Source organism: Nyctereutes procyonoides, unplaced genomic scaffold, assembly GCF_905146905.1.
Source record: "Nyctereutes procyonoides isolate TBG_1078 unplaced genomic scaffold, NYPRO_anot_genome, whole genome shotgun sequence".
Lineage (NCBI taxonomy): Eukaryota > Metazoa > Chordata > Mammalia > Carnivora > Canidae > Nyctereutes > Nyctereutes procyonoides.
The window spans coordinates 21,389,988-21,417,696 of NW_026575040.1; the positions used below are offsets into that span (position 1 = coordinate 21,389,988).

The window sequence follows — 27,709 nt, forward strand, 5'->3', positions numbered from 1 at the left end:
TATGCATAAGCTAATCGTTCATTCAACAAATATTTATTGCAAAAAAACAAATATTTATTGAGTCCCTTAGTAATGCTGTATATAACAGCATCATTTTATAGACATAAGGGGCAAAACAATGCACAGAACTCCTGCAAAGGTGGAGTTTGAATGCTACAGAGGAAGATATACAGTAAACAAACAAGTATCTCATGTAATATAAGGTAACCATAAGTATGAGGGAGAAAAAAAGAGAGTAATGAGGATGTTAGAGTAATGAATATAGCAATGGGTTGGAATGAGGAGCGAAGGTACTCAAGGAAGGCCTTATAAATAAGCAAAAACATAACAAGTATGGGAGCCAACCATGCCAATATTTTGGGCAAAATCATTTTAGGCAGAGAAAGAATAAATCCAAGTTCATAGCACAAGGCTTACCAAGAAAAAAAAAAGCTATTTGACACTGGTTAACATCTAGGTTATTTCCAAATATTTAAAATTTTAAACAAATTTGAAGACACCATTTTCGTCAAGACTTTCTAAATTCTTGCAGATGTTCTCTTCTTCCCCTTAATTTTCAAGCCCTTTTTCCCTATTGTATATCTTCATGGCTATGTTGATAGGAAGATGTAAAATCATATATAAAAGGACATTATCTTACTCCCTCGTCTTAATTCATATTTTTAGAGGAAAAATAAAAGTTTTATGGAGGAAAAAAGTTTTTAAGAAATATTAAGAATATAAAATGTTTGGGGCACCTGGGTGGCTCAGTGGTTGAGCATCTGCCTTCAGCTCAGGTCCTGATCGCCCAGCCCTGGGATCAAGTCCCACATCAGGCTCCCGGCCCAGAGCCTGCTTCTCCCTCTGCCTATGTCTCTGCCTCTCTCTGTGTCTTTCATGAAAAAATAAATGCAATCTTAATAAAAAGAATATAGAATATTTAAGAAATATTGGAATATTGGATGTTTAATTTAGAGGGGAGTTTTTAGAACTAAGACAAAAAATTGAAATGACTTGCCTTTAATTGTACTGCTACTTAATACTTTCTTTTTATGCCATTTTAATATGGAACCTTTAATAAAACCACTTAAAAATAATAACCTTGACACATATATATATTTTTTAAATCCCCTTAGGTTGCTGATGCCAGGTCTTTCTCAGGACCTTTTAATGTCTTGCCTGTGAAGATAAAATGGAGTAACATTGGCTTTCATATCCTTCTATTTGATCTGGAAAACCTGGTTGAACTTTTACTGCCAACTCCAATCTGTGACGTTGACCCTTCCAATTCGTTCTATGGTAGTGAGATCCTGAGAAGAGCCAAAAGCACAGTGGAGAAGAAAACATTGACGCTGAAAAGAAATAAAACTGCTTGTGGTTCTCTGTCTGCAGAAGCGCAAGCCAAGCCTGTTGTTGAAAACCCAGCCCAAGGAGATAATACTGTCAAGTTCTTAGAAGAAAGTGATGGCATTAAAAGGCAGAAGAAAATGAAGAACTCCAAGAAGATGCACCCTAAGCCATCAAGAAAAGTGGATGCCAACATCACAATAGATGCAGCTAAATTGTTTCTATCTTGCTTTTTGCCATGGGGAGTGGATAAAGAATTAGATAATCTCTGCATTAAGCATCTCAATATTTTAAAGCTTCAGGATTCTGTTTCTTTAGGACTTGCCTCAAATGAAGATTGCTTCTCATTGATGCTGCCGGGATGGGATATATGCAATGCTGAAATGAAAAAAGACGATTCAAAAGTAAATTTATTTTCCGAAAAAGTTTTGGACTTGTCAAATAAATACACGTCCACTCTTCCAAATCAGGTTGGGATGCCAAGAGGTCTGAAGAGTAATTGTGATTCTTTGCAAGAGCCAAACACTCTAGTTTATTTATTGGGCAGACTGTTTGTAGTTAGTAAGTTAGTTAACATGCCTTTAGAGTTCGCATGTGGAACTGCCAGGTAAGACATGCATAAAGATCTTGACTATTGTTATTTGGGACATTAAAAAAATTATCATTATTTGCTACATTCAGCTCTCTAATCCCCCTCCCTCCTTTCCTTCCTTCCTTTCTTCCTTTTTGGAGATGAAGAGCGAATGTGCAACAACTCCCTTAACTCAAAACACATTTAAGAAAATCTTCCTCTTAATTCTTTGGGACTGGAGGATAATTTGGGCAATAAATCTATATACTTGAAAATGTATTCATTCAACAAATATCCATTGCTCTCAGAATATGTGCCAGGAAAATCATAGTGCTGGGTGCTGAATGATTTAATAGATATGTAGAGAGAGAGAGAGATGATAGATAGATTGATTCATACACACACCTTAAAATCCATTTTACTTGCTGTGAATTAAATATGAACAAAGAACATTTAAATAAATGTCAATGATAATGTATTTCATATATCATCGGAAAAAGTTTTAAAATTTCATACCTCAAATCCTACCATTTAATTTATACTTTCACATGTTAAACTGAAGGAGGCTATCAGTAATTCATTTATAAAAAGTGCAGATTAGTAAAAATAGCTATTGTTTTTTGAATGTTTCATATCTATTAGTCATCATGTAAGTACTTTACTTACATAATTTCATTTAATATGCAAACTGGCATATAGGTGCTATTATTTTGTTCTTTGTAGAGATGAGGATATTGAGTCTTATGGAGAGAAAATATCAACTCCAAGATTAATTCAGCTCCTAGAGGCTGATTCAAAGCTGACCACCAGTCTAATTCTGGAGCGTAATTCATTATTAATCTTAACTCTGTGGGTTTACCTTCTTCCACTGCTAAAATTCAGTATAGTTTTTCAGAGTCTGATGTTAGAGTATTGAACTCAAGCACTCCCTGCATATGTCCTTAGCACTAGCCTACAGAGGAACTATAAAGAAATTTCTCATTTGGGTAGGAACTAATTCAAATGATAAAAATAATACACATAAAATAAATGGAAAACACTGAAGTAGGGTAAATGAGGAAAAAATCTTTGTCATAGATAAGTATTTTGGTGGTTAGAATAAAGAGTAATTAGTGAGAGATGAAACCATCGGAACGCTGGATCGGAAGAGATATTGTTCTCACTATCCAATATATCGTGGTAAATGGTCCTTGACATTTCCATTCTGTGATAGGAGCTCAGTTCCAGGCACTGTATGATCGGCACAGTTTCTGCCCTTAGTGGGCCTACAGTATGGTAACAAGTCTATGTAGATTATACAGGATTCAATGTTATGATTCCATCCATTAAAATGCTTCTATACTACAGGGTTTCCCATTTTCTGTTCTGTGCCCTAATAAGGAGGAAGTAGACTGATAAATTTCTATGATTTGTATACTTAGTCTTCCTCTATTTTCTTCTGTTTATTTACATATATCTATATATGTATACATGTATAAGATTTTCCTCTATTTCTTTTATTCTATTTATTTATATTTATATATATTGTATATAATTTCTTCTATTTTTTCTTATGTTTATTTATATAAATATAAACAGAAGAAATATATATACATTTATATGTGTGTACATATATGTATGTACATATATGTATGTATAAATTTCATATAGGCTTCTTTTAGTTTTCTTTCTATTACTAAGAAAATTACAAAGCATTGAAAATATGGTAAGAAAAGAAAAGTGCAGTCAGCCTAGAGCCTGAAAACCTGGGAATAAATCCTGGTTTTGTTGTTTAACTAGCCAGGTAGCTTTAGACAAGTTACTTAGCCCCTCTGGGCCTTGCTTTCCTCACTTAGAAAATGAGGTGGGTGGGATAGATCACCACTAAGATTTCTTCAGATTCTTAAAAACCTGGGCTGCTAACAAATTCTGTTTGCCTAATCAGAGCCAGTGAAGGACTTTGTTATTGTTTGATGGAGGTTTTCATTCTGAGTTTGCTCCTGATAACAGAGTACAAAATGTAGAGGGTGTTTCTGGGGCCCCGAGGGGAGATTATGAGCTTTCAGCCTGCCTTCCACTAAATAGCCTAAATTGCTGCCATTCATTAATTCTTTACAAAATTCATCATTAAAACAAACACATTATTGAAGGAGTTGTTGGGATTATAGACTGCCTCCCAAAATCAGTGACTTCAACTTTGATCTGCTGTCAGACTGTGTGTCATTTTTTAGGAAGTCAAAATAATATGTAGGATTTGTCAGACCAAATCTTTCCAACAGATTTGGCCATTTCACTAACATTTCACTGTGGTTTTGAAGGTTGAGAAATCCTTGTGTGCTTAACAACTGAGTGCATGACCTAACTGTATTTTAAAGTAAGAGCCATGAGTATATCCCTAAAGAGTATCTGAAAGTTCCTATAATAGAATCCCTGGCTAGGGTAAAGCCTGCCTTCATCAGGTCCTTACACTACCTGGGAAGAACTCTGGCAGATGCCAACATATTAGAATTCAAAATATATTACATTAGTCACAAATTACATGACTTAACATAGTGGGGCTCCTCCTGGAAAAGTGAGTCATAAGGTAAATTCGGTAAACTAAGATTCAAAACTGGGATTAAGATTTTAGGTAGGAACAAAGTGGAGAATAAGATTTACCAAAGAGATTAATGTGGACGATGTTGCTAAAAATAATTTGTGTTCAATTCCTGAATTTTTGAATTGGTCATGCACTCATTTTTAAAATTTATTTCTAAAAATACTTTCCATACATCTTTAATGATATCCTTTATTTTTTCCCCCACAGGTCTTTCAAAATGGAATCTGTGCACAACAAGGCAAAAAGTCCTGGGAATGAGATTTTGAATATTTCAAGCTTCTATGGTTACTTACGAAATGGTAAGGGACTCACAGATATAGTCTGATATTTTTCCTCTATAAAATAGAAAATAACTAGTCTATCTATAACTGGATCACATGCTACAGTTTAGAGTGAGCAGTGTTTGCATTTATTGTTTGATTTAGTTTGCATTTCACATGGCTATACTTTTATATTCTGTATTTGAAATATATATGATGTTTTTATTAAAATAAATAACATTATAAGACAAATGATCTTTGAAATGCCTGTAGTCTAAAATTTTCCAGCAAAAGAAATATTTGGATATTAAATTAAGGTCACATGTGATTTATGGGGAAGCTTATTACATCAGTATCTTTATTACCAAATAAATGATTATTATATTAGAGAATTTTATGGCTTTTTCAGAAGGTTATATAATGGTCCTTGAATTCTTCTGAGTAATAGTCTTGGTGTTTAGATTTTCTTTTGAAGCCAAATAGCTAATTTATCCTCAAAACCTCCTTCTCTAAATCTTTTTCATTCAGTAAATGGCAAAACTGCCCTTCTAGTTGTTCAGGCCAAGAACTTTGGTGTAATTTTGACTTTCTCCTTTTTTCAAAACCCACATCCAATCTTTTAGTAAATATATTGATTCTACCTTCATAATATATCCCTGATTCTGACTGTTTCTCTCTACCTATGTGACCTCCCCACCCCACTCGGGAGTCTTCATCTCCCCCTGCCTGGACTACTCTGGAAACCTCCTAACCACTCCCATACTCTATTCACAATCAAACAGCCAAAATGACCTATTGGAAACTAAGTCAGGACCTTATGCTTCTGTTTAAAATGTTTCAGCAGCTTCTGTTCCACTCCAAATAAAAGCGTAAATAAATAAATAAATAAATGCCACAGTCCTTAGGATGACATATAAGGCCCTTTATAACCTGGCTGTTCTGCTTCTGCTATTGCACACGATGCCACTCCCATCTGACCTCATCTCTTTGTTTGTACTTATCCCTTGTTTAGCATGTTCCAGCTACATTGGACCTTTTACTCTTACCCAAACAGACAGGCAGGTCTTAGGGGCTTTGCACTACTCTTTTGCTGCCTGGAATGCTCTTTCCTCAGATCCCAGAGGCCAACCTGCTGCATCCTGCCTCCACCTTACATCTTTCATTGTTGCTCAAACGCCATTTTATCAATGAAGGTGCCCTTCTTTCTCCTCAGCACACTCTGTCCTATTCCGTTTTACTGTTTTCCATAATTCTTTTCACTCTCTGATGTAATATCTCTCTTTTCATTTGCTGTCTATGTCCTGCTACTAAAATGTAAGCTCCATGGGGGTTATTATTTTTTTATGACAGCTTTATTTACTACTGTATCCCTAGTTCTCAGAACAAAGCCTTGAAGGAATTAAGCAAATACCTTTGGATTAATGGGTGAATAGTAAATAGAACAATCATCTTGGAAATAGATTGCTGAGATTTAAGATCTAGTTTTGCCACTTACCACTTATGCAGCTTTGGGTATGTTTTTTACTCCTTTAAAAGCAGTATTTACTATATTTGTAAAATGTGAATAAGATTCTAGACTTGGTGTGCATGGTGTATCCAAAGTTGTGCAGTAAATGATCAATACATTTAGATGCTCTGAACAATAGTACATAGGGGCCTGCCTTCTCAAAGTCATTGAAAAGAATATTTGGAATATTTTAAAGTGATAGTTCATTAATAGCTTCCAATTTTTGAGTGCCTAGTATATTCAAAGAATTATGCTCATGGCTTTACACATACTATCTCAATATATAAACAAACTTGAACGGTAGAAGGGACCATCTCTGTGGTATCCGTAGGAAAACTGAACTCAGGGAAGTTAGATGACTCACTCAGAGGCAAAACGCTGTTGAGCAGAAGAGTCAGGCTTCCAGGTCAACCCTGTCTGGTCCCAAACCACTTGCTCTTTGCATTATGTCAGCATGCTTCTCAGTTATGATTACAACTATTGTCCCCTCTAAATGGTCCCAGCCTGGGTTGCCTGCCTTCTCCTTAAGTAGTAGCTCTCCTTAGGGCATTTATCCTTGTTTTCATTTTCTATAACATTAATAAAAGGATTAGAATTTAAGGCGTTATATAAGTGGTTTCTGCAAAGACCAAGAGAATTGCTAAGCAGAGCCAAAGGGGCCCCAACCAGAACAGTAGGAGCAACTAGTGTTATTATTGAATAGTGTCCCGCCTGTTGAGAGGTGGCATTTATAGCATTTCAGATTCACTCAGGTCCTAAGGAAACATGGTTTTGTGTTTTAATAATTGGAAGATGGGAGGTGAAGGGAAAGGAGGGGTTCACTTTATGCTATTAATTTGGTAGAGTCAAGCCTAAAGAATAAAAATGCTCTGAGGTGCTCATTCTAAAGAGTTGACAGGAACCAATACCCACTTCTGTCAGCAAAAATGGTGACTCAGTAATATTGGTAAGCCTGGGGTGTTTTCTTTTTATCTTTCCCCCTGATGTTGCAATTAATTCTTTAGCTCACTGACATTGCCAAGGGATGTTGGCTCTCATTTCTACCTCATATTAAAATTTTAACATCACATTAAAGTGCACTGTGAAGTACCCCATGATGCCAGTAAGTAGTTACAGTTGAGACCAATACTTAGCTTTGATGGTAGAGTCACAAGGTCAACAGAATGAGGGAAGGGGCGGGGAAGGAGAGAGATCAAAAGAAAATTTTCTCTTACCTGCTGTGCTCATGAAGCAATGGAAAATATGACTTCAAAATCATAATGCTCCATCGTACTTACATGTTTTATGCACTGGTCTTGGTCATTTCAAATTCACATCATATTTTCCATCAGGGAAAAATAACGATATCAATAACAAGTCAGAAGTTTCTTATATATCTCTATAACATTCTCAGTTCACATTATGTTCAATACTTTCTATCACACTTCCCTTGACCACTAATGTGATATGTAAAAATACATGTGTAAAATATAAAACATTTAGAAAATATATATTTGTACATATGTACACACATGTACATATCTATTAATGTATAAAATGGTGATTCAATGAAAAGCACACTGGACTAATACTAACTTAAAGAGTTGATGCCAGAATTTCAAACACATATTAATACATTAATTTAAATAGACAATTAGAGTAATTTTCCCTCCAATGCAAGCCATCATCATTTTTCCTTATCTCACTCCCAGGATCTGGCACCTAGATAATATACTTTAGCCATCAGAAAGCCTTAATTGATCAATTTTTCATTTGGATGATAATATGTACATTTTCAATTAATGAAAAGGCACTTATTAAGTGCTTTTTTGTGTAGGGGGCTGCTGGACACTCTCTGGATCAATTTAAATAAACCAAGCCCTAGCTCACTCTTAAAATTTCACACTGAACATTAAGGCAAATAGATAGAAAGGACATTCAAAAGGGCAAACTTAAGAGAAACAATACATAACAAAATGAGTCAAATTAAAACATAAGTGCTATATCTATTGATCAAAGTAGTATAGCTGGGTAAGGACAAATCAAAGGAAATCTTTTATATGATTTCTGTGTGATAGGTGCTGATTCATGGGAAGGTAGTATTTCAGGGTCTATTTGCATGAGGAAGGAATTGTAAAATTTGGCAATCTTCTTTGGGTGGGATCATTATTCATTGTACTCCATTGCCAAAAGTTACAAAGATGGGTTTAGGGTATAAGGATGAATTTGATTTGATGTAAATATGTATTAGCATAACTGTTAGAAATACATATAAATTAGTAAATGGTTCTTGACTCTGGTTACACATGAAAATCACCTGAGTTACTTTTACAAAGTACTTAATGCCTGCCTTCTCCTCCCCCCATGGCTGATTAAATCAGAATTTTTGAAAGATTGAACCTGGACATTGATGTTTATGGAAAAAATGCTCCCCAGGTGATTCTAACAGGCAGCCAGGGTTAAGGATCATTGGGTTGTATCCATTTTTTAATACTCTTGAGATACAAATATGTTTTCTGTATTTCTAGGTAAGAATGAATCCCATACACCTGAAGCTGATATTTCACTTTTGAAGCTAATTTCCTGTTGGAGAGACCAGTCTGTGCAGGTATGATACAGTGCATGTTCTTGAAGTTATTAGAAGAGCTATTTGCTTTCCTTTCCATTCTGTGAGTGGTTCATTCATACTCCCCTTAACCTGAGAGTACCCGTAAGTGGCTACTGTTGTCCTTACAAAATATTTCTTCCCAGGGCATTTCATGTAACAGGACTAATGCAGAGACTGATAATGAGGGAAAAAGTGAAAAATGACATGTGCAAGGACACACCAGATGAGGTGGGATGAATAGAGGGCCTCAGGAGGGAAGGTTACTGTTGTTACAGGTAACTTATTGCCTATTGAAATTTCAGTTTGTTAGGGTACCTGGGTGGCTTAGTGGTTGAGTGGCTGCCTTCAGTTCAGTCATGATCCCGGGGTCCTGGGATCAAGTCCCTCATCAAGCTCCCTGTGGGGAGCCTGATTCTCCCTCTGCCTATCTCTCTGTCTCTCTCTGTGTGTCTCTCAGGGATAAATAAATAAAATCTTAAAAAAAAAAAAAGGAAAGAGATTTCAATTTGTGGCCAAATTGTCTGTTATTTGATTTCAACATGTGCTATGACATAAAATTTCCTAGGCTTGGGAATTTGGTATGGGTACTAGGAATCATTTTTCTACCTTGAGAGTTACCTCATCCGTAAGCTGCTTGAGAGAACGGGTTTCTTCAAGGCCCAGTTTAAGTCCTTTTATCTCTTTGAAGGTTTTTGTGGATCCTAAAAGATTACCAGGTAACTTTGTACATTGTACAATAAATATATGTTCATTGATTAAATGAATGATTATCAGAACTTTATTCTCCTTCATGAACTTAATAAATGTCAAATTTGCAAGACAGGCATAGCAATAATTCCAATTACAAATGTTTATTCTTAGTTATAGGAAAACAAAGAGTGTTAACTCAGGACACAGTGTGGGGTTGACACTACAAAACCAAATAAACACAGTTGGAATGGGAAACTTGTTACTATGGCCTACAAGTTTATACACGATTTGCCACCAGCCTAACCTCTTCATTCATCATTCTCCCCTGAAGCTCTAACTAGCCACACTGATGTTTTTATTTACAATACACAAAGCTCATTTCTACCTCAGGCCATTACGGTGCTCTTGGGCTGGAATTCTCATTTTTCCATTCATCATTTGGGTCTTTGCTCAAAAAACAACTCTTCAAAGAAGTCTTCCCTGATTCCCTGACTCATGTTCTCACCTCACCACCCCATGCCTCTAGTTACCAGGGCATCACCCTGGTTTTATTTTCTTTGTTGCAATTGCTTTTATTTTATTTTTTTTTTAGATTTTATTTATTTATTCATGAGAGACACAGAGAGACAGGCAGAGACATAGGTAGAAGTAAAAGCAGGCACCCTCTGGAGAGCCTGATGCAGCACTTGATCCCAGGACTCCAGGATCACAACCTGAGCCAAAGGCATACCTTCAACCACTGTAGCCACCCAGGCATCCCTGTTGCAATTGCTTTTAATGGAAGTGATGCCATTTGCTTTTTTGCTTGCTTATCTTCTGTCTTCTTGCTGTCCCAGAAGTTTGCTGAGAACAGGGACTTGGTCGATCTCATTCACCCTTCTATCACCAATGCCCAGAAAAGCAGTAGTCACAGCAGCCTGTCAATAAATATTTAATGAATGAATAAATAGCTATGCAAAAAGCCTCTGTGACAATCAAATAAACATTAGTACATGTTGACTTTATCAGCATGCTAGCGATCAGTTAAGAGTCTCTATTAAAGGTAAGATTTCTTTTCCCCCCAGTAGCCTAAGAATTCCTCAGTGAGGGGGAAGAAATCATGAAGGAAAAGAATTCAACAGGAAATTTATCCTGAATTGCTCTAACTAAAGATCTTTTGTAATTGTTCATTTGACCTTCATATAAATTTTAATGTGGTTTGGACATGTTTGGACTAATGGACCTTTAAGGTTCTATGATTCTATGACCTTGTGTAAAAGTCTGGCAGTGTGACAAACATTACCAGAGCACTTATTACTCACTTTATAGGTAGTCTAAGCTTCAAAGTTCTTTTCTCATCTCTACCACTAACCTGATGAATAATTCTGGAAGATAAATGTAACTTGTTGATTATTTTCCTCACGTGTAAAATGGAAATGATAATTCCTGGGTCCTTTGGGAACAACAGAGGCTCTTATAGCCTCATTTAAATGCTTCATTAACCAATCCTCCAATACCTTATAAAGCTGTTCATTTAAGCAGTTAGTCAAATCATGTTAAGCTGAATCTACTTTTTAACCTATTTTAGGTGGTAATGGAATGCTTCTGTAAAAGAGTAAAATCCTATCTCAGAAATTGAAGAGGTGGTACTTTATGGAAGGGGCAAGAATCTTAATTTTGCAGATGAATGAGTTTGTCTAGAGATTGTCTCTTTTGCTTCTAATGCATGAAATTTACCCAACAGAGAAATAAAAGATGGAAAAGCAACAGTAAGGTTTTGGGATTGCTAATTTGTGTGTTTCTGAAGCTTCACTAAAGTTCTCTGGATTTTATAATCTAACACCAGTGGGTGAAATCATGATATCCATGTCTCTAGGAACAAATATTGCTTTTACAGGAGATGATGCAAAGACATGAAAAGTTGATGTGAAACTGAGTGTTGAGAAAATGCTTTTCTCCTAGAAAATCAGGATGTTGGAAGTCTTCATAATGCTCTGTGCTATTTTACAGAACTTTGCTATGTCAAGGTTTTAGCAGAAAACCATTAAAATTTTTAGCTTTCCTATGGCATAGTAATACTCTAGTAGTAAGTATATGACCCAGATTTGTGGCTGTCTCTTTCCAGCCAGTGGATTTGTAAATCTTCACTTAAATCTGTACACATTCCCTCATAAGAGTGTAATGCTTTACACATCTGTCTTTTCAAAGAAAATTATTTCTATGCATTTGGAAGACAGCTTTATAGCCATAGTGCTTTCAGTTCTAGCTCACTATAAAATTCAAAAAATTATATAATATATTGTCTAAAAATTTTATATTTTGTTGGGGAAAATTCTATCCCTACTAACTATCTTCAAGATGTATCTACTATATTTATGTACTAGAGAGATTTAAGTATTGATAGTCAGAAATTATCAATAAATTCTACTTTCTACATTTTATATTTTGAGTACAGAATCTATTTCAATTCCATTAGCATCTATTTAGTACCCACTGTATACCAGATACTGTGATAACATTATTCCATGCTTATAGGATGTACCAACTGTCTGTGGATTGGAACCATGCTGAGTATTGATTTCACACTGAGTACAAAGTGTGGGTTTGAGTTTGTTGCTAATTGGGTGTATGCCATTCAATATTCGCTTTTAAGTTTTGTGACTGAGTAGCCTATTATTATGGTTAATACGTTTTATTCAATTATTTCAGCTTCCTCTTGTTTTCAGTTGTACTCATTGTTTATTTATTATTATTTATTCTTATAATATGCATCGATAATGGCAAATATGTCAACAAGCCCCAAAATACAAAGTTAAAAATGTGGTCATGATATATCAATTCAATAATTAGAAATATTCAATGAAATTGCATACATCCTTACATATTTTTAGGAAAGAATATTGACCCAAGCTGTTATCCAGTGGTATCAGACATTCTAAATCGCATTGTAGTTGCTCCTCAGAGATGGTAATAATTCCAGTGTGAGAAGGCAGACATGATCCCATGGGAGCATATGGCCAATCTGCACATTCTGAAGGATAGGCCACAGTCTGGAAGTTTTATAGGTCTGAAGATATCAATATCCTCCTGATTTATAGATAGGGACAAAGCAAGTTCCATACAGGTTTCTGTGATTGAAAGTTTTCATCCTAGCCTTACTCAGCATCATGGACTTTGTTTTATGAGGAAGGACATGAAGTCTCAGAGTAGTATATGACTTGGAAAAAGTTGCCTTTGTGATAACTGTAATAGTTGGATCAGAAACTCGGGCTTTCTCATTTTTGATTCAGAGTTCTTTCTACCATACCATCCTCATCTTGGAAGCAGTATTATCAAATAATATGTGTGACAAAATTAAAGCAAAATAAATTTGATGATGCAAAATTGTTCATGAATAATTAATATAGTTTGTCCCATCATATGATATACATAATAAGCACAGTTCATTTATTTTAATAGAGGAAAGTATATGCTTGTAAATATATCTAATACATTATATATATATATATATATATCATCACATGGTAGATATTAATAGGCATGATTCACCAGTATCATAATAGTTATTATAATGTTGAGTATCTCATCATAGGATATGCATGATAAGGATCCTGTGCCTACCTGTATTGTGACAGGAAGTCCTGCAGTGTTGGTAGACTTGGTAGCAATAGTAAAAACACATCCTCTATTAGCCTTTTTTCATAACCTACCTAAGTATTTGAGTGTGAACATTGGAGTACACAAGAACAGGGGATGATCAGAGATCAGGAAGCTGCTCTGATACTTTTATGTAGCTTCCTATATTTAAAAGTCAAGCACCCTGCTCCTTCTGCCCTGGCAGGCAGTTCAAGAGAGCATTTGCCATCAACGTAAGCTAAGCTCTCTGAGTGTCCCTGGAACCTGAAGATTGCATGTGCTACCATGGCACATACAAGACTGAATTAATATTTAGCTGAATACCTTTTCTGCTTTTGATGTCAGCATCTCTAGATCAGCTGGTGTTGTTCCATTCAAAGCCCTAGCTGAAGGTATCCTATGGGTAGCCTGGGGATAATGCAGAGGGGATGGTGACAATGGTGGAACATGAGTCATCTTGACACAGGGCAGTCTTCTGAGGGAAAAAAAGAGTAGGCATTGGGGTGTGGTCATAGGAAAGATTTAACTGTCACCCAAAGAAGGATAACAGAAAAGTGTCCCAAATTCACTGAGATCAGTGGTGTCCTTCCTATTGTCTCACTGATTCGGCTCTTGGCTTTATTTGAATTCTATATAACTGCTGGACCTTGCCTCATATTTTGACAGGAAGAGACTAAGTTGCATTGTCACCGATGTTTTACTAAGGAATGAAGGTAAAGAAAGTTGGGAGGACATATAATACAAATAATGTAGAAATCAGGGGTCAGAAGGCCTGTCCACCATATCTATGGGATATAAATATCCCAGGTTCTTCATTTAAAAAAAAAAAAGAAGATATTGTATTAGATGCCTGTGATAAGCATTCCCCTTCCCCTCAACCCAATCACCGATCCTTGACTAGATATATACAATAATTGGAAGGGAGGCTTTGAACTCTGTAAAACCATGTACACCTACACACAATTTAGTGAGATTTATTATTAAAATCTTGTCTTTAGTTTTCTGTATTAAACCTAAGTTTAAATCAAGTGTTTTTACCTAAATAGTGCTTTAGAGCCAGATATACTTCAAGGAGATAAATTTGTCTTTATGAGCAATATAATATCTTCAAATTAATTTTCTTTATCTTCTGGTGGGAAGAAAGAATCCTAAAGAAAACTGAGGACTCCTTTCAACTTTCCTTTTAGAATCTCTAGTGTTAATAGAACAGTGTGAAATGGTTTGGGTTCCAGTGCTCAGTATCTGCATTTCAATTGTTTCAGATGCTAATTCTAGTGGAAGGGAGTGGTCCACTTTCTATGAAAACTAAGTGAAAATGCCAGGCTCTTACTTTGATGTAAGACTCCAAGCATTTGTAGTAATACTAACAAAAAATCATTAAAAAAAAAAAAAAACTTTATAGGTAACGGAAGTAATACAAGCTGTTCTCTTGGCGGAAGTTCAACAGCATATGAAGACCTTGAGTAAGACACCAGTCAGCAGTCAACCAGTGTCCATGACAGAGGACATTCACTGTGAGATGAGGCAGATCCTGCAGAAGACAGAATGGACCCAGGGGGAGAAGATAGAGTTACAGTGTGCTACAGACACCTGGCCTCTGCAAAGTAAGTGCAAAATTTATTGGCATGCACTTTCATCAGAACTTTTTCAACTACTTAGAGTGCGTTCAGAATATGAGTTCACAATATATCATTTCTGCAAAAACTGAGCCAAGTGTCCTGTTTCTGACCTATTCTCCTATCAGTTTCTTCTGATAATTTCAAGTTTCTAAAAATTTTTTCTAAATTCTATCATAATCAATAAATATTTTCTAGAACACAAATTGAATTTGTTTATAGAAATATTTTCAAATTAAATAATTAAAAATGAAAACAGGATTAACACTAATAGCTTAATGACATATGTTAAGAATACCTTCATAATAATGGGTCCTAAATTTTTTCCACTTGATTACCTTGAAAGTAGCCGTGTGCCAGCTTTTTTTTTCTTTTCTAAAAATAAGAAATGTAGTAGAAACTAAAATTAAACTGATTTATAGGTAGACCACTTGATTTTGTAACAAATTTTGTCATTGTAACTTCATAATGATAATGTTTATGGTTCATGGCTAGCAAGTGAATCTCAATTTCTGCTGTAAAACATTAATTGGTTTTTGAGCCCATTAGCTGTGACTTAAAAAAAAATAGTTAAAAAGAAATAAGACAAATTTTTCTTTTTTTTAAAGATGTTATTTATTTATTCATGAGAGACAGAGAGAGACAGACAGAGAGAGAGAGAGAGAGAGAGAGAGAGACAGGCAGAGGGAGAAGTAGGCTCCATGCAGGGAGCCCAATGTGGGACTCAATCCCACATCTCCAAGATCACGCCCTGGACTGAACGTTGCGCTAAACCGGTGAACCACCCAGGCTGCCCCCAAATTTAGTTTTCAACTTCACCAGTAAGCTTTTGATGAACAAGTTAACTTATAATTAAATATATATTTTTTTCAGGGAAACATGTTACAAATTTACATGTTCCAGGTTGTTAAAAATTATTAAATATTTCTTTAGCCCTCAGAAAGGGATTTTCTTTTTATTTATTTGGGACTCAGAAAAATGTTGCTATATTTAAAATGTTGAGTCATAGAACAGGAGTCATTCTTAAAGATCTATTACAGCTTTTTCTTATTATTTTTATAAAATTACTGATTGGGATAGCATTAAATAGTGAAAAAGGATATTCTTAAAGATCTATTACATTAAATAGTGAAAAAGGATATGTAACAGGGAAAGCCTTCTTCAGCGAAAGCCAAAGATCAAAATAGATAGAATATTTCCTAATGCCAAGAAAGTCACTGAAGATGGTAAATTCAATAAGCAATTTGATGAAGCTCAATGGCAATTTCAAGTCATTTGTTTGTCTCTTGTCCAGAAATTAGCTTTAATTATCTGGTAAATCCACCCACTTAAGGAGCTCATTTGATCATATCACATAATTGTAGTTGTATTACACCTTTCAAGCCAGAAGAGAAATGTCCTTTTTTAAATTAATTTTCAGTAAGTGCATGGGGGTTCTTGATTCATTTGGTGAGGCACCTGTAGTATCATTATGTTTCTTCCAGCTCCCCAAAGACAGCTCATATCATTCATCATATGTTAACTGTCATTAGGTGGCATTTATATGCCTTATCCCTAAGCTTGAGTTTATACCTTATCCTTTGGCTCATAACCATCTTTTCTGGGTGAGAAATTCATGGTGGGTTATCAAGGTGAAGCTTTTGATAAGTTTCACTATCACGTGGCTTACCCACTATTTGAAGTTTCACCAGATTGGGCTGTCTTCTGTTCCCAATTAATTTTCAGGTATAAGAAATATACTATGGAATTTGGTGTTGTCATGACTAAAGACATTTGGATTTTAAGTTAGATATTAACTATCTTTGGATCATTACTGAATGAACCTTTGCCAATAATTAAAAGAAAATTAACGTTAATTGTTGATAACATTAGAATACAAAGATATTAAAGTTGCTTTATATATTGGTGGATGAAATTTAGAATATTTTATTTAAAAGAAATGAAACATTCACAAATGCTGAGCACATATTTTTGTGGGAAATATTGCCTGTTGGAAAATACAAACTGCAATTGCAATTAAGTGGAAACACATAACATGCACTAAAAAGGAAAATTTCCAAGCACTATTATAATAGATATTAACATTGCCTTTCTTTCTCTTTATTTGGAAAAAAACAAACAAACAAACAAAAATTGTTTTTTAAACTAGCCAAAGAAATTTAGTAAAATTACAGGAAAGTTTTGTACCTTTATTAAGCTGTATGTACTGCATTACTGGTTAGATTTAAAATAAATAAATAAGTAAAAAAGCGATTTTATTTATTTCAAATGTCCTGATTCAAAGGTTAAGGGGAGGGCAGCCCGGTGCTCAGTGGTTGAGCGCTGCCTTCAGCCCAGGGTGTGATCCTGAAGACCCGGGATCAAGTCCCACGTCAAGCTCCCTGCATGGAGCCTGCTTCTCCCTCTGCCTGTGTCTCTGCCTCTCTTTCTCTCTGTATCTCCCATGAATAAATAAACAAAATCTTAAAAAATATATTAAAAACCCCACAAAGATTAAGGGGATGGTGTAGGTACTATTCACCCAGGTGTGATTATTCCTCAAAGTTTATAGGCAAATTTACTTAGATCCAGTGTCACTACAACCTATTAACAAATATCCTTATGACAAATGGTTTATGTTGTTTTATTTTCAGATCCTTGCTCATTTGTCCTCTGTGAGCTCCTGCCCCCATCTTTCCCCAACATAATTTCTTTTATTCTTTCTTGATTTCTTAGCTTCTTTCTTCTCTCTCTCTCTCTCTCTCTCTCTCTGGAAGATTTTGTTTATTCATTTGAGAGAGATTGTATGCATGGATGCACACTGCAAGGGCTGAGAGGTGGAGGGGAGAGGCAGAGGGAGAGAGAGAATCTCAAGTAGACTTCCTGCTGAATGGGGAGCCCACTGCTGGGCTGGATCTCATGACCTGACCCTAAATCAAGAGTTGGAAGCTTAACCAACCCAAGCACCCCTTGGTTTCTTAGTTTCTTAATGCATCTTATTAGTAAATTGTTTGGAAAGTAATAGATGGCTTTATTATGTGTGGATACTAAGAAGCTTCTTTTATGCTAGAGTGGAGTACATTTGGTTGATTTGCATTATAGTAATATGGCAATAATAGATTATAAGGATTATAATAGATTATAAGGATTATAATAGATTATAATAAGGATGGCAATTATTGTGCTCTTAATATACTCCAAAAACTATGCTAAGTACTTTATGAATGTTATCTTACTTTTCCCTTTAATTCTCGCATAATTCATATGAACCCTGACTTTCTGCCCAACATTTGAGTCATTTGTGTAAACATTTTGCAGTTTTTTAAATGTCCGTGTTCATGGAAATGAAGCTTCAGAGGAGCACTTTAAAGAACTACTCTCTGAAAAAGAGATTCCCATATGCTACCCAGGCTTATCCTGAGAAATTACCTCTGTACATTTTTTAACATACTAATTATGTATCTGTCTCAGACACATTAAAATAAATAGTATTTTTAAAAAGTCTATCCCTATGTCCGCTATCTTCAATGCCACTAGTAGTGTATATCTTGTACTTTGAGACATTGTTTCTATTATTATCCCATTTTTCAAAAATGGATAAAGTGGGGCTTAAAAGAGTTGATGTGCCTTGTCTAGAGTCACAAAATTAAAAAAAAAAAAACAGGGAGGCAAACCCATATATTCTCTTAAACTCTGTGTTCTAATCCAGTAAACTGCATTTTCCATACTGGCAGCATGAAGGAAATTTACTTTAAATCAGCATGATCTGAGAATTGAATAATTTATTGAGTGGTTTTTCTTAAATTTTTATTCTCCTCTCATAAATCATACTTTCTATTATCAAAGAAAATGCAGAGTGTTCAATCATTGCCGTCTCCACCCTTATAATAAAGAAAATCACCAGGTTTCTTGGACTATTTGAACATGGGATGCATCTAGAAAGCAATGCAAATCAAGTGAAGTAAGATTTGAAGTATAATGTGTATTTGAACTTTACAATTTTGTATCTTATTTATTTTTGGTGTTTTCACTTGTTACATTTCACGTTTATTTTATTTGAGGTCTTAATATTTGTGTATCAGTATTTCATGAAATTTATGTGTGCTGGAATTTATCTGAGTTTACATTTTTATAACAGTTACATTTGCTCTCTTTCTTCATCTATTTAATAAGAAATTATAGAATTAACATTCACATTTGAAGCTCAGATTCATTGTTTTAAAAACAGCGGTGGTTTCTGTTATTAAAATGCATTTGAAAGTTATTTCCCTTTATTTTTTTTTTTTTGAGTGTGATTTGGATCAGTTTAAACAACTGCTCTAAATTGTTCCATTAAATAAATTGGTTGAAATAGAAATGGAGGCTTTGTAGATAAAACTGTCACTTTGAAATTATTGGCTGAATTTAAATTCACGTTAAACTGTGTAGTCATGAAGATGATGCATCAAATATGGGTACTGCAAATAATCTTTATTACATGCATCGTTTTCAAAGACTTCTCTACAAAATTAAATAATGAAAATGTGCTCTTTGTTTAAATAAAACCATGCATTTGCGGTAAGTAAATGAAATAAACATCTACTCAACAGAACAGTTTTCTGGTCCTGGTACCCATCAGCAGAAGGACTGGATCAGGACAGGCTTCCTCTGCCTGTTGAGTTTCTTAGAAGGATATCTGCCTAGTGGTGGAAAGGCTTTGAAACTACCTCACTGGGAAGCTTTCTTGACTGTCTTTATAGTAAATGCATCTTCCATCCTCTGTGAGCTCTCCAGGCTAAACAAGAAGGCCAATGAATTCTTCTTTATGGGAGCAGAAAAGTAATGGGGGACATACCATTGAAAGCCTTGAGTGTCATAGTAAGGTCTTAGGCTTTCTCTCTGAGCAAGATAGAAGACGGTTTAAACAAACAAAGGGCACATATTTGAATGAGATCATGTTGCCTACAGTTCAGGGGCCAAGGATAGAAGCAAGGAGACCAGTGGGGAGGCCATTATGCTAACCCAGATGATGGCAGCTTAGAAAAAAATACGGTGGTTCTGAATGTGTTTTGAAGGTTCAACTTACAGTATTTGTTGATAGATTAGATATGGATGACTAAGATAATGAAAGTTTATACTTATATTTTTTCAAACAAAAAAAGATTTGATACATTGGTTGACCCTGGTACCCTGACTTGATGCCTACGTCAAGCAGTGCAGTATCACTCACATATGGTATTCTAGGTATATTGAAAGAAGAGTGGAAAACCCACTTAACAGAAGGCTGTCCCTGCTGTGTTCAACTGTCCCTGTCTAGATGACCTACAGATTTTATTTTCTAGTATTAACTAAACTAACCATCAGAAAATGGACAAAAATTTCTTGCCAAGAAATCATGGATTGAAGATAAGACTGGTAATGCAAGGTTAAGCAAAGAAGATGTAAATGGCATTGCCAAACTTACCTTAAGCTACATCAGGAGATGTGTATGTGTGTATGTGTGTGTGTTTATATATGTTTATGCATGTGTCATAAAGCCTTCTTAGAAAAAAAGTTGCTTAATCCAAGACCTAAAAGATGAACATGATTTAGCCAAGGAAAAAGTTGGAGTGGGAGAAGATAACTGTTTGCTAAGAGTACGGAAGACACCTATGCCTTTTTCTTCTCCTAAGAATCATCTGATTAGGGATCCCTGGGTGGCGCAGCGGTTTGGCGCCTGCCTTTGGCCCGGGGCGCGATCCTGGAGACTCGGGATCGAATCCCACGTCGGGCTCCCGGTGCATGGAGCCTGCTTCTCTCTCTGCCTGTGTCTCTGCCTCTCTCTCTCTCTTTCTTTCTGTGACTGTCATAAATACATAAAAAAAAAAAATTAAAAGAATCATCTGATTAATACATGTAATGAATAAGGAACCTGGACATTACAGAGAAACCCATAGGCTTTTAATCTGTTCTCTGGAAAACACCTGTGTCCTCTTTGAATCTCATTGCTCCAATCCCTTCCTTTCCTAAGCCTCAGCCTTCCAGAATAAGGATAAAAATAATGACAAGAAAACAGCTAACAGGGTAGCCCGGGGGGGGGGGGGGGGGGGCTGCTCAGCGGTTTAGCACCGCCTTTAGCCCAGGGCGTGATCCTGGAGACCTAGGATCCAGTCTCATGTCAGGCTACCTGCATGGATGGAGCCTGCTTCTCCCTCTGCCTGTGTCTCTGCCTCTCTCTCTCTCTGTGTCTCTCATGAATAAATAAATAAAACTTAAAAAAAAACAGTTAACACTAATGTGGCTTAGTATGGTTTTCTTTCCTTAAAGATTTTATTTATTTGTTAGAAAGAGAATGCATGCACAAGCCTGGGGAGGGGCAGAGGGAGAAGCAGACTCCCACTAAGCACAGAGGCTCCATCTCAGAACCCTGAGATCATGACCTGAGCTGAAGTCAGACACTTAACCAACTGAGCCACCCAGATGCTCCAGGCTTAGTATGTTCTAAGTACTTCACATACCTCAAATTATTTGATCCTTTATTCCATGGGAATAGGTAGTATTGTATATGCATTTCCCGGATGAGAAAATAGATATAAAAAAGTTAAGTATCTTGCCTAAGGTCTTATTACCAACAAACAGCAGAACCAGGAGTCAAAAATATTCAGTATGGCTTCAGAATTTGGGTTTGTTGTCCCTAGTGGGCATTGCCTCCCACTTAACCACAATTCTCCTTCACTATCTCTAAATTTAACAAATATTTACCAATGTTTATGCGCTTCCTATATGACAGTTACAGAGATAGGCATTACCCAGGTTGGGGGTCACAAGGCAGCAGGAACCCAGATACTTGGCAAAACAACAGGGGAAGGATTCTCATGAAGAAATAAATCAAACAAATATCCAATAGCTAATTTCTACTGACCTTTGGGTGTGGCACTATAAGCTATTCCACTAAAGATGTACTTGATACTAAAGCCTTTTATTTAGAATTTAAATTTATATATATATATATATATATATATATATATATATATGTTCTAGTGGTTAAAAAACAGAAAGTTCCACACCTGGGAACTAGAAATGTTAGAAGTAAAAAAGATTCAGCATACCCAGGGGTGCCTGTCTGGCTAGTCAGTAGAGCCTGCGAATCTTGATCTCAGGGTTGGGAGTTTTAACTCCATGTTGGGTGTAGATTTTACCTAAAAGTAAAGTTTTTTTTTTTAAAAAATGGTTTTATATATATATATATCAAAGGGGGTTTGGGTTGGGTTGGCAGGGGAAGAAAAGAGGAAATATAAAATTTTATTTTTATAGATCAATTTGAATTGCATAATCTTACAGAAAGATCAAGGTATTCATATGTTAGATGAAGATGAATTTATTTATGATAAGCAAATCAGTTATTTAGACCTAGAACATATTACATACCTTTCAAAAAACACAGTTGTCATTTGGATTTTAATATATGTCCTGTATTATTTTTAGCTTCCTGTAAGACTGATGGAGAAATTTCATCATTTCCCTTTTCCCCTATATAAATTCTTCTGAACTTCTCCACTGCCTCTGCCCTCTCTGTATCATCTACAAGATTGCATTGCCTTAGAAAGACTGATAGAGTTCACTGTTCTTTTTCCAAAAGTAGTTTCATCTTTCACAGAGATTGAGATTGATGATTTTCATCTTGGCATATGAACTAGAGTATTTCATTGTCTTTTTTCCTCACGAGCAATCAGAATGCCAACCTGGCCCGACTGCACACAGACGGTAGCATCAAGGAATTGAGTTAAATATTTCCTTGGTAACAGTTGTGCAGGCACCACTTTATTGATTATTGTCTGCATACCCATTTAAATTTATTGACAAAGAAAAAGTGATCTAGATTCTGTCGCTGAAATCGATGTGTTTTGTACTATTGTTCTTCTGAGCTCAGACTGGCCTCCCAACAGTGACCCCTCAAGGACAAGGGTCAGGTCTATTTATCTTTTTTCCTCCCATCCCTTAGGATGATGCTTTACCTAGTAGCTGGTAATAAGTGTTTATTGAGTGGATGGATGAATGGATGGACCATGGGATACCATATACTAAAGATTCAGCCAACTCCTAATTAGTAAGAGAAAAGGGACACAAGGAAAATCAGCTGATTGCATTTCTTTAGCAGCTGGCCATACATAGGCTTGAATACCCACTGAAATTGTGTTTTCCAATCGTCACCATCCTTGGATCAAGTGGTATACACAGCAGGCTCACAAGAAATTAAAAATAGACACAGGAATGAATCTAGTTTGTAACCACCCAGAACACTTCTCTTTCCTCATGGTTAATTGTTTGGCTCTCCACTACTCATTTTGTCATGATCTGATTTCAGTCTGAGGTTTTTAGAGGGCCCCAAGCCTCACTTGAAATGTGTTCACTTGTTCCTCATTCTGCTACAGTTCTCCATGGGAGTATTTAAGGAGCTGCTTCAAACACTCTTTCCTTGGTATTTGGATTCACACCCTGGGTTCTGGCTTGTCTGACTCCCTTGGGACTTCTGGCTCACTCTTGATCTCTTGTAGCCAGTAGTCCTTATGCTGCTAAGTGAGAGGCCTTTTGACAACCTGTTCACCTGGGTCAGCTTCCTCCCTATTGATTCCATCCCTGAGCCTGGAACTTGGTGTGCTGTTAGTTCCTCCATCAAATTCAATCCCATTAGCTAATATAGATATGCATCCCTAGTTCTGGAAAAAAAAAATTGGTACAACTAAATTCCTTGAGATAAAAACAAAACAAGGATTTAGTCAGCTCTGTATTCTCAGCAGATAGCACAGTCCCTGGCACATGCCAAGGCAACCTTGCTAGAGAATGCTGGCTGAAGGAAAAATGATCCATTTCTCTCCTCATGCCATTCAATCAGAATGTCATTCACTTTGCTGGCAGGAGCCTTATTTTTCCATTTTAACTCGTCAATGTATCTGCCCAATTTTCATTCTTGGAACCATCTGGATAATTTAAAAAATCTCTTGTTAAGCACTTATTATGTCTCAGGTTCAATGGAAGGTACTGGAATTTTCAGTTACATTACTTTTTACACTTCTTGTATATCCTTCTAAAATGGTGTATATCATCTGGCACTCTAATTGTTTGTTATTTGCCTTTACTTCCCACCTCTCTGAACTCCTTGAGGGCAAAAGTTGGAACTTATTAATCTTGTGCTCCTAGCTGCTAATGCACCACGTGGGGCATGATGGGTGCTCATTAAATGTTTGTTGCCTGAGTGAGCAGATGAATGATGAATGACAGTGACAGACATATATTAAAGAACTAGTCTAGGCAGAATGGAAGAAATGCTAAATCATATGTTAATAGTCTGTAGGTAGGAAGAGAATGGAAAAGATCATTAAAGAGGTGACTTTTTTTTCTAAAGTGTTAATTCAGAGGTATTTCTTCAAATTTATCTATTTAGTTCAGGAGTAATTTTTATCTAAAAAGCCACCGGGAAAAAATTAATAGTCAGATGTTTGAAGGCAAAAACACCCCAAAACAAAACAAACAAACAAAAATTCAAAAAGCAAAAAATAAACCAACAACAAGGCAGAGTACTTCATTTTCAAACTCTGAGAAAAAGCTACAAGAAATGAAGGCAGTTAGTTTAAAGAGTTGTTACCTTTCTTTTTTTCTCTTTTACCTAATACAAGTGAACATGGGCTTTTCATATGTACTGTCCTCCAGCCAGACAGCCCTGAAAATCTGGGGGCACTGTAAAAGTGCTCCTTAGCAGAATATATGTAAGAGCACAGTAATGGTGAATACTTTTCAGGGCTCCTAGGTTTATTTTCATCTGAGTAAGGTTGGTCTTGGAATTTTAATTTTAAATTTTAACCACAATTTTAGTATTGTGGTTTTCAACTCTCTCAATCCTAGCATGGAGTCCATAGCCAATAGTATGTGATTGCACCCCCCCTTATAATCTTAAAATGAAGTTTGTAAGTAATATAACCTCTCCACATATATAATTTATATAGAATTTAAAGAAAAAATAAAGAGTAAGTAATTTATGATAAAATAATATGTGTATCAACAGGTAAAAGCTTGGGCATGACCACACTAAAAGATATAATAAAAATGCTGACCAGCACACATCCGATCGCTAGGACACCAAGCTGTTAATGCAGACTCCGCGTGGTGGTGGTGTCAGTGACATAGCTCTGCAGATGGATTTTCTTGGCAAAGATATGGACAACAACAACAACAACAACAAAAAGATATGGACAAGAGTGGCCGCCACATTTAGCCATTCTTGATATACAGGGTTAGTGGCCTTCCTGGAAAATTCAGGATATATTACAAACTTCGAAAGATTTCTATGTGTAAAATAAAGTTAAGAGTCTGAGCTCAGGAGATGATAAACAGGGCTTTCAGTTTCATGAACGTCCAATGGAATATGTGGAAACCATGTAAAATGTCAGGACAATTTTTCATTGTGAAGGACTGTCCTAAGCTCTGCATGACTTCTGGCATTTCTGGTCCCTGTCCATTAAATGCCAGCATCTCCACAATCATCAGGGAAACCAGATGTTCCTTGGCTCAGCAGTTCCTAGAGCATTCCCCTAGGGGACAGTCTGAAGTCTTGCTTCTGTACCTCCCCTCTTGTAAAAGTGCATAGTGGAGGGATCCCTGGGTGGCGCAGCGGTTTGGCGCCTGCCTTTGGCCCAGGGCACAGTCCTGAAGACTCGGGATCGAATCCCACGTCGGGCTCCCGGTGCATGGAGCCTGCTTCTCCCTCTGCCTGTGTCTCTGCCTCTCTCTCTCTCTCTCTCTCTCTCTCTCTCTCTCTCTCTCTGTGTGTGTGTGTGTGTGTGACTATCATAAGTAAATAAAAAGTTATTTAAAAAAAAAAGTGCATAGGGAGATAAAACCAAATAGGTAACCCCTAACTAATTAGAGAAGTTCCTTTCTTGGATCCCTAATGTTTGTTCCTTCCTTTGTGCTCCACCCATGTCGTTTATACTTCAGTCATAGCACTTCCCAGTCTGTGTGGTAAATCCTCTGATTACAGTTCTGTCTCCTCCATTAGAAAAAAGACTTCTTGTCCTATTATTTCACTCTCATCGGTGTGTCCTCCAAGCTTGGCTCTGGGCCTGGCATAGAGTCCATTTGTTGTCTGATTAAATGAAGAATATGTGTTACTGAGCTACTAAGCATTCTCCGAGGAAGTCATCAAAGAAACATCCAAAATTTTCAATTGAAATTATTATTTTAAAATACAGAGTAAACATAGTTTATTTTAGGATTTAAAAATTAAATGAACTAGGGTCACCTAACTGGCTCAGTTGATGGAGTGGGTGACTCTTGATCTTGAAGTTGTGAGCTTGAGCCTCATGTTGGATATAGAGATTAAAAATTAAATAAATAAATAAATACATAAATAAATAAATGAACTATTTCCCCCATCTGTAAATTGAGAAAACTGGAAATGAGAATAATGGTTTAAAAGAGATACATACGTTCATTTAAATGATTAGGGACATAATTCCAAAACCTTAGCTTAGAACATGCTAATTTTTTATGTATTTTATCCATACAATTAGTATTGAAAGTATATTAAAATTATATTTTGAGATGTTCATAATATCTCATGACCTATGCAAGATATTTCCCTTGGTGTCTCTGCATCAGAGTAGGAAATAACCAATTGTATTGATCAATCATCCAGCTGGTAGGTCCATCCTTGTATTCCTCAATTCATTCTGCCTCTTTTTTTTTTTTCCTAAAGACTTTATTTATTTATTTGAGAGAGAGAGCACAAGCAGGAGGGAGGACCAGGCTCTCCACTTGTCAGGGTTCAATCCTAGGACTCTGGGATCATTACCTGAGCCAAAGGCAAATGCTTAACCAGTTGAACCACTCAGGTGCCCCTTATTCTGCCTCTTTTGAATATTTTATTTGATAGATGCTGTGCATTCTATTTTTCAAAAGGCAGAGCCCTGTGAACATAATGAGACCACAATGTAGTATAAGATACTAAAGTTCCCATTGTTGTGCAAGCATGGAGAGCCACCTGAGGATGACTTTTTGTAGGTTTTGCACAGGACTAGACATTCGCATGTGCTTTGGAAAACCGTAGTGTGGCATGGTGTGGCAGACATGGACTGGTGCACTGCTTAGATCACTCTATTAAAAAGGTCTACTTGCCCAGCGGTGAGGACTGTAGCTAGCTGACAACTTCCAGCTCTTGGCACCTCCAGGACCCCTCCCGAGGTCATACTCTTCTTGGAAAAATGGCTGGGCAACATGGTGGTACAAGGGCCTAGCTACTTTTAGCCCATACAAGCCTCTTCTAACAGTCAGTTTTTGCTTTAGAGTTTCCGTGGGGCTGAGAGAGACTCTCTCAGATCTGCATACTGAGTAGAGAGGTACTTATCCAATTACACTTTTGCTTTTTTTTCTTTCACAAGTGTTAATCTCCAGTAAACCTTTTGCACTTCTAACTCCATCTTAACGTCTGTTTCTGGAAGGATCCAAATAACACCAATGAGAAGGAGCTTGGTGCAAAGAAGGATATTTCAGGCAAAAGGATTAATAAGAAGAGATAAGGAATGATTCTTATGGCCTGGTCAGGAAATGGAGATGAATTTGGTATGGGCAAGATACAGGAAATGAGAATGCTCTAGTCTGGATCCAAAAGATGCAGCATCTAGAATGTAAAGGTTATGGTATGGTGATTTTTTCCTGTAAGATAAAGGGAACTATTAAAAATTAAGAGGAGAAATGAGGCATCTCTCAGTGCAAAGTAGAGAATGGATAAAGCAGGAGATAGAAAGAAACCCTTGTGTCCAAGTCTTGACAGAGTACTTGTTTAGTATTTTATTTGTAAAGCAGAACTTACTTAGTTGGTTTTTTTATTGCCTGTTTTTGAAGCTAGATTATTTAGATGGAATATTAGTGCTTTCATGTCTCACATGGGGAATACGTTCACATAGAGAGAGGAATTTTGCCTCCCTACTTTTAGACCAAACACCGAATGTCAATCAGGATCTGTCAGT

General features: G+C 36.3%; 1 protein-coding gene across 1 annotated transcript in view; it reads left to right on the forward strand.

Annotated features, from left to right (window-relative positions):
* The window catches only part of WDR72 (WD repeat domain 72), a 220,854-nt gene that overhangs the window by 124,141 nt on the left and 69,004 nt on the right, over positions 1–27,709 (forward strand). Inside the window, exons 15-18 of the mRNA XM_055319623.1 lie at positions 1,116–1,933; positions 4,683–4,774; positions 8,750–8,829; positions 14,537–14,738. Coding sequence (XP_055175598.1) covers positions 1,116–1,933; positions 4,683–4,774; positions 8,750–8,829; positions 14,537–14,738 — 1,192 coding nt within the window. The remainder of the gene's footprint in view (positions 1–1,115; positions 1,934–4,682; positions 4,775–8,749; positions 8,830–14,536; positions 14,739–27,709) is intronic.